This window comes from Curcuma longa, unplaced genomic scaffold (genome assembly GCF_044706935.1).
Source record: "Curcuma longa cultivar G26 ecotype Majalengka, Jawa Barat unplaced genomic scaffold, ITB_CL_G26_1.1 utg2798_np1212_758248_RagTag, whole genome shotgun sequence".
Classification (NCBI taxonomy): Eukaryota; Viridiplantae; Streptophyta; class Magnoliopsida; order Zingiberales; family Zingiberaceae; genus Curcuma; species Curcuma longa.
The window spans coordinates 51,220-59,727 of NW_027435600.1; the positions used below are offsets into that span (position 1 = coordinate 51,220).

General features: G+C 33.8%; 1 protein-coding gene across 1 annotated transcript; it reads left to right on the forward strand.

The window, feature by feature from the left end:
* Positions 1-728: 728 nt before the first annotated feature.
* LOC141820169 (elongation factor Tu, mitochondrial-like) lies at positions 729-8,065 on the forward strand. Its single transcript, XM_074707442.1, has 12 exons — positions 729-936; positions 1,809-1,884; positions 2,114-2,206; positions 2,282-2,356; positions 3,025-3,129; positions 3,218-3,308; positions 3,391-3,596; positions 3,850-3,933; positions 4,226-4,291; positions 4,377-4,439; positions 4,724-4,964; positions 7,575-8,065. The coding sequence occupies exons 1-12, from the start codon at positions 755-757 to the stop codon at positions 7,643-7,645; spliced, it is 1,353 nt and encodes a 450-aa protein (XP_074563543.1). The 5' UTR covers positions 729-754; the 3' UTR covers positions 7,646-8,065.
* Positions 8,066-8,508: the final 443 nt, after the last annotated feature.

Sequence of the window (8,508 nt, forward strand, 5' to 3'; positions counted from 1 at the left end):
GCCAGAGATGGATATCCTACGAGATATCAGATATCATAGTAGCATAAAAGCAAAAAATATTTGGATTGAAGTAGGAGTTGAGGATTTTATGAGAGAAATAAGTCCACTGAGATTAGGAGGCATGAATGCATGATTACAAGTGCAATAAATAGGATGGTGAAGTGTGTAAGAGAGAAAAATAATAGTAATGAAACAATCAAAGTCATAATATATAATGACAAAAATGAAAGAGATGAATATCACTTGAACCTAAAATTAAATAAATTATTAAAATTATTATTCTTTATTTGATTGTTTAATTTTTTTTAAATTATTTAGTCAATTAATGAATTTAATATTATAAATTTATTTATTTATATTTATTTGTAGGTTTATATGTTATTTATTCATCATCGGCTTTCTTTATAAATATTATCCGGGAAGAATTTGTAATCTCTATTTAAATTTATTTATTTAATTAAATTATTTAATTTCGTTTGATGTTGTATTTATTAAAGGAAGAGAAAAAAGCTTTGCGACACAATTGTCCATACGTACTTTTCTCAGTTCGCACCCCAATTTATTTATTATCCAATTGTGAAGCTGCGATGCTCCTTCCAAGCCCTTCACTTCACCAACACCTACGAGCCGGGACCGGTCCGGAGTCCAGACCGGTTCGAACCTCTCTCTCCCCAAAACCCTAAAACTCGAAACATCAGGGTTTAATTTCGTCAACCCACAGGCACCCTGCGCAGCGATCGTCCAGTTTCTTCCCATGGCTATAGTGGCTGCTCTGAGAAACCATAGTTCAAGGCGGCTTCTACGCTTCACCTTCGCCTCACCTCTCCCAACTTCATGCCTCCGCGCGGAGTCCCAATGTGTGCCCAGCCCCACCAGTGGAAGCGACGCCGGGGAGGCGCTTTGGTGGAGGAGGTCTATGGCTACCTTCACCCGAACGTAAGACTCGTAATGCCCCCTTTTATTAGTTGAGCTTTTGAAGCATGCCGAAAAAAATTTGATTTTTAGCGGAACGAAGGAGAAATCCTTCTTTTTGGCCGCAATGAGTGATCCGTTGGTTAGGTTTTTTTCGTAGGCTTGTCTGCTTGAAACGCAGTACAGATAACTTATTGACTCTCATGCTATTTGCTGTACAATCATGAATTATCCATGCTGTCCAAGTTATCGGGTTTAATCCTCCTGTTGCTTCAATGTCTTCTCTAGCTGGTTCCATCCAACAAATTCTTATTACTTTAACCTTTTTAATTCGATGATAATTTCTCGGTTTGCTGAGTAGTAGTAGTAGTAATGATAGAGTCAAGCAGCTCTTTTCCTAGTTAACCTATCCTGCGACTTGCATAGCCATTTGACTGGATAGCCCCGGCATTTGACCACACCAAATTTAGTTCTGTTTTCTCTTCTCTCTTTTCTAGTTTTCTTTTTGTTTTCTCTTCTCTACTTTAGTGGTCACGTTACGGTGGATATTTTGGGATTTTACATCTCATACTATGCAATAAGGCAAATTTAGATTTTTGCCTATTGGCTATTCATCACAATTCGCTACTTCCCTATTGAAGAGGATCCAATTGGTGCCCATCAATTTTAAGTAAGGTGTCATGGTGGTGATGTTCATTTTTATTTTTGTGCTTGTTGGATTCTTCAGTTATATTGTATTTTTAGTTTGGTTAACTACCCCTTTTTATTTATGTTCATTCAAATATTTGATGCATTTTGATAATCTTTTGTGTCACACTAATAATAGGAAGACACATAAGTGAAGAACTTTTGAGCGGTTTGGAGTTTAGATGTTAAGTTTTTTCTTTCTTTTCTAGGAAGCCTCATGTCAATGTTGGTACAATTGGGCATGTTGATCATGGGAAAACCACTCTCACAGCAGCAATTACAAAGGTTAGCTTGCCTTTCAGTTGCGATTTTTTTATTATCTTTTGTTTACTATCCAATTTGTTCATTTCTCTACATACTATTGTTGTTTTTATGGATTTCTGTTGTAAAGAATTTAGTTTTAGTCATTCTTTGTTGTCATAACTTCTATAAGTTAAAGCCAAATAAGTTTTTATAACTGTTTACTTTAGTTTTTATGTACATCTTTGTTCATTAAGATTTATTTTCTCTCTAGGTTCTTTCTGATGAGGGAAAAGCTAAAGCAGTTGCTTTTGATGAGATTGACAAAGCCCCTGAGGAGAAAGCTAGAGGAATTACCATTGCAACGGTTTGTTTTTGTTTTAAATTTCTTTGATAATTCATTTTTTATTTTATATGCAGATAATTTTTTTTTGTTTTGCAGGCACATGTAGAATATGAAACTGCAAAACGACATTATGCGCATGTTGATTGTCCTGGACATGCAGATTATGTTAAGGTAATATGGGAAACCCTTATGTGTCCTTGAAAAGTTTAAATTATTTGACATTAGGAAAGCCATTTGCATGATTAGCACACTCGAATCCTTTAAAGGCCTCCTACCTGTTTGCATAGTCTTGTTGGAGAAGTATTTAATGCCAATTGTTATGGTTGAGTTACAATCAACACACTTGATCTTCAATAATTTATTTTCTAATTTTTAGATTTTTATAATTTATCGAGTCTAAAATTTCATGCCAAAAACTTTTTTTGTGTGTGAAAAAGTCATGTCAAGAACCTGAAATTGTCTAACTTCATGTATCACTTCCAATGGCAATTTAATAGATTTTTTTTTTAAATTTAACTTTTAATCTCACATATAGGTAGTTCTGAAATTCCTCCCCTATTAAATGCAAAAAATTGCTCAGAACTTTGCCTGAAATAAATATTCTATGAATCCTTATTTCTAAATCCATTGAAGGTCTTGTTACTTCATGCATTCTTGCATGCTGCAACTATATTGTGCATTGCTATGTTTGTTTTTCCTCTCAGTAGTTAATTCAGATTGCCTAGTGTAAGCATCATCTTCAACTTGTCTCTTCTCATGAGCATATTTAATATTTTGTAGGAAAAACTGAAGTGCCAAATCTACTTAATATTTTGACTTATATTTTTGTTCAAAATTAGAATATGATCACTGGAGCTGCTCAGATGGATGGTGGTATTCTTGTTGTATCAGCACCTGATGGACCTATGCCTCAAACAAAGGAGCATATTCTTCTTGCTCGCCAAGTAATGTTGTTGTCATTCCATATTTGATTATATTTTTCAGACTATTTGGAGTATTTTTTATAGATTCAATTCTTTCCTCGTCATGTAGGTGGGTGTGCCATCACTTGTATGCTTTTTAAATAAGGTTGATGCTGTAGATGATCCTGAATTATTGGAGCTTGTAGAAATGGAGCTTCGAGGTATTGTGTTGGTTGATGTTTTTCCTTGTAGAAATTTGATACTCTTTCCATTGTGCTTGACATTCTCTTTGTTTAATTCTAGAGCTCCTTAGTTTTTACAAGTTCCCTGGGGATGATATTCCTATCATTCGAGGCTCAGCATTGTCTGCTTTAGAAGGAAGAAATGAAGAAATAGGAAAGCATGCTATTTTAAAATTAATGGATGCAGTGGATTCATATATACCAGATCCAATACGTCAGCTTGACAAATCCTTCCTCATGCCTATTGAAGATGTATTTTCAATACAGGTTTATATCATGACTTGATTAATTACTCAAATTTACTTTTAATCCTTTGCAAACTATTAAGGTTGTGAGAGTAATTTAAGATTATATGATATATGTTCTTGTTTTCAATTAGTCATATTGATTCTTTCAAAATGTCCCTTACAAATCAATCTTTTCATGACATGCTTTGTGTAGTCTTTGATGTTCTAATTTCACTATCTGCTTGTACTACTTAAAGATTTCTATCAAGAGCCTGGACGGTTGATGTTTGCAGGGACGTGGAACTGTTGTTACTGGAAGGATTGAGCAAGGAACAATTAAAACTGGTGAAGATGTTGAAATTTTAGGATTAATGCAGGTGAGAGTTGTTTCCCTTAAAATTAGAGAATTAACTGAATTGACTATTGTTGTTAATATTTGCAAGAATTTATCTTTCTTATATGTGAATTATTTTTTAAATGGAAGGATTTGAATATAATTTGTACAAATTATCACTCTTCTTTAACATTCTTCTCTTCTCGATTGATCACATTCTTTTCTTTTATTAATGATACTTTTTTCCCTTACTTTATATTATTAATATTTGTTTCTAGTTGAATTCTTCACATCCTAGAGCTAATATAATTATCTCTTAAATTTCCTTTTATTAGAGTGGACCTTTGAAAACTACTGTCACGGGTGTTGAGATGTTTAAGAAGATCTTGGATCATGGACAAGTGAGTAGTTAATTTTTTTTGTTTATTTTCTCCATTATACTTTCTTAGATATCAGAACATATTATATAGATTTTATGTAATCTAGGCCGGTGACAATGTTGGCCTTTTACTACGTGGGTTAAAACGCGGAGATGTGCAAAGAGGACAGGTGAGCATTAATTATCATAATTTTTCTTTAATCGCTACTTTGTGGCCTTGCAACATTTCCAGGAATATAACATTCTTTTATTGAAATTATCCATAATCAAATTAGCAAATGTTGTTCTTTCTCTTCTATTTCAATATGTGAATGTGAAGCCAACAATAGGTAAATTTGATACATAGGATTTCACATGAAACTAAGTTGGACTTCAAGACCCATGCTTTTGTGTTCTATGATTTGAATTTTCAGTTATGAATCAGTCTGCGACTTATAGTTTTTGACAAGTGTAGGTAGTTTGCAAGCCTGGTACAGTAAAGACATCTACAAAATTTGAAGGAGAGATTTATGTATTGACAAAGGATGAAGGTGGTCGTCACACAGCTTTCATCTCAAAATACAGTCCCCAGTTCTACCTGAGAACTGCAGATGTTACTGGTAAAGTTTTGCTTCCTGATCATATAAAGATGGTGATGCCCGGAGATAATGTGTCAGCTACTTTCGAGTTGATATCTCCTGTTCCCCTTGAACCAGGTACTTTATTGTGTTTTTCTTCGCTAGTGAAACGATGTTTCTACAAAATAGTTTGGTCATTTTGTCAACCGTGGTTAAGTGTCAGGTTTGCTAGACTTGTGTAGAGAAAATTACATGTATTAGTTGACATATAGCTCTTCATGTTGGAGGTTATAATTCCTGATGTGTTTCTTTTATGGATTTGTTGCATTTGCTTGAAAGGCTTTTATATCTTCCTCTTCTCTGCCAAACCACTGTTATGGTGCTTGTAGTATGTATTTACTAAACAATATGTCATGCGTTTGACACCTATACCTTGTGCTTATCTACAAGTTTACAGCTAAGATTTGTGCTAGTACAGCCCATATGTTAGTGTTTTTTCTTAAAATAATTCATCTCTTGATATCATTGAATAGGTTTTATATAATGTTAATTGGCTATCTGTAGGTTAAACTTGTTTTGCAATAGAAATCTGAAACCTGACAATGAAAACTTTCATATCCAGATTAGTACTATTTTGAATCTAGTAGATTACTGCAGTGTTTCTATAGTTTCCTATTTCTCTGTTGCTACTTACCATGTGCATAATTTTGATATCCAGATCAGTATTATCTTAAAACTAGTAGATTTGCTGCTGTGCTTTTATCATTTCATGTCTCAATGTTACTATTCACCATGTACATAGTAAAACTATTCACCATGTACATAGTAAATTTATGGTTCTTTTTCTTGTAATTTTATTGCAAGACAAAGGCAGAATGGTGCAGACACTTCCGAATTTAGGTTTTTATAGTTTTATATATTATTTATTCCAATAAAAAAATAGGTTGGGTGTAATGACTAAGTTTATACTTTATTACTATTCCTTCTATTTTGGAGACTAAAGCCTATAAGCATAATGGTAAATTATTCAGTATGTCAGGAATTTAGGAATAATTATGATTTTCGTATATTCTAGAGATACTCTTCCCTTTTGTCTCTTGTCATTAGAGTGCCTAATTAGTTATTAAGGTACACAATCTATGTTGCATCTACAATATCAGAACCAAAATCGTGCATCAATATGAAAGTGGGAGGGGCAAGTTAAGCAAGCTTTTAAAAAGCACATGCAAGTGGTATACAATCTCTCAATTGCATTGCATATATGTATACAGGGGCATATATGATCAATATTAAAATAATTAAAAATAGTATTGGTAAAAAAGGTCAGCATATATTAAAAGGGTAGTCTGGTGTGCATGAAGCTCCCTGCGGGGTCTCGGGGAAGGTCAGCATATATATATATTAAAATGTATTAATCAAATTATTCAATCAATGCATGCATTCAAAAACGAAAATTTATGTAATTGTACAAAAGAAAACACATGCTATATGACAATATATATCGATCAACATTGTAAAACAAATGAAACATGTTTAAATTAACATTAAAAAATTATCACACTGAAAAATTAGCTTATAGAGTGCTTTGCGATCATAGTTCTCTGAGGAGGAAAACATAACATAAAAAAACCATTATTGTTTGAGGAGAGAGACCTAATAATTAGAGTTTTATTGGATCTTGATCCACCCTAGGTTCGAATTAACTAGAGTATAATTTTTGGATGTATGCTTATGCTTTTATTATACCGAAGCCAATTACATAGACCACATTTTAAACAATGGTACAAGATTCACTGGGAGTGGCATGAATCCTTATTATGAGATTTGTTGTTAGATGCAAACAAACTCCTTTTTCAAACATGTGAAATCGCATGAGCTTTTTTGATCCATCTATCATTCAAAACATTATCCATTATAGCTACCTTACCTCCTTTCCACCTTTACTATTTTTCCTTCCTCCCTATAACCTTCCACCTATTCTGGTTCTTCCTTTGACTTCTTGATTCATTTCCTTAGCTTTGATGACAACAGTAGTAGAACAAAGACAGCCATTTCCATTGTTGATCTGCACATGGATTTCATCATTTTCAAATCTCAGCTAAGATGGATGTAAATGGGGAATTGCCATTGGAAATTTGACGTACTTCGGAATCTTAGGTTAATTTCTGATGATCTTTACATAATCATCTTGATTTCTTTTTCATAGTTGTATGGATGATGACAGAAATCTAGACCTACAGTTTGGATTCAGAGGTAATCATTCTACACAGGATACTCTTGAAATCCTGAGGTTGATAAGCTACCAATTGTCTGGTGTCTCCGATGACAGTATTGGTATGCTAGATTAGCATTTGGGTGTCTAAAACATATCTATATGCCTAAGTTTGAGTTGAATCTGATGCACTTCATACTTCCATGAAGATTATATTATGGTTCAAAGGTTTTGTGATGCCTTTTGAGATTATCCATATAGACCTTCAACAAGTCATGAGTGTTGATTACCTGACCAAGGGAAGAGGTGAAATACCATTCAAAACCATTCATTATTAGACATGGTGTGTAAGGGATGGATGTCTTCAACTTGTTGAAAGTAAGAGATGCATGGTTGCTTAACTCTGCAACAAGGAAAACTACCTTAATTGTTTGTCGATTCTTGATTCCTTATGAACAGGTTACATATAAAGCTAAACTACTTTTTCAGTGTTTGGGCCTATAACTTGAGCATAAAACTTTTATTTCCTGATCCAGGGCAAAGATTTGCACTTCGAGAAGGTGGGAGAACGGTCGGTGCAGGAGTTGTGTCGAAAGTGGTCAGCTGAGGTTTCTTCCCACTTCACTATATACCTTGCTATTTGCCTCAGATACGGGAACGGATTATTTCGCTACATATCAATTGGTTTTGCTTTCCTTCTGAAAGCATTCAGTGATGTGGCTACATGAAATTTTGAGGCGTCTGAAACGCCAATGAATCATTCTATGTTAGGCCATCATGAATAATAACCAAATGTTGTGAGCAAATTGGACAAACCAATAACCATGCGAAAATCCTCTCTTACAAATGTTCTGAACTTCTTATGGTACATGGTTTGATCACTAACTGATACGATTTAAATGTTGTCATTTACATTTTTTTTGTTATTATTAGATTAAAGTTTCCAGTTCTGTCGGTAGATGAATGACTGCATCAGTCAAATTTTGTGATTCATGCTCCTAAGCAATAAAGTTATTATTCGCTTTTATTTATCTCTATGGCCACATCACATTATGCTAAGAAGTGAATCTAAAGCTCCCAGAGCATAGTTGAGTTGGTTACGACGGAAGAGAATTGTAAAAGAGACCAAGGATTTGAATCTCGGTGAAGCCGAGATAATACCCTTTTCTGTCGTGGTTAATTGTAACTTTTTCAATTTACCTTCTCACATATGGTTGTGAGATCAATCGTGTGGGACCGTTGGGGTGACGGATTCTACCTTTTGTAGAAAAAGAAGTGAATCCAATTGCCAAGTTTAGCGTGTGATTCATGATGATTTCTATGCAGCAGTAAGTGAATTTTTTTCAACAAGGTAAGTAGAGTTATAAATGAATTGAACATCTATGAACAAATTTAATGTTTGGCTTGATAAGAATGTGTTTATGTACGTTTAATACATACAAAATCAATTAAATAAATAAGTTAATAAAT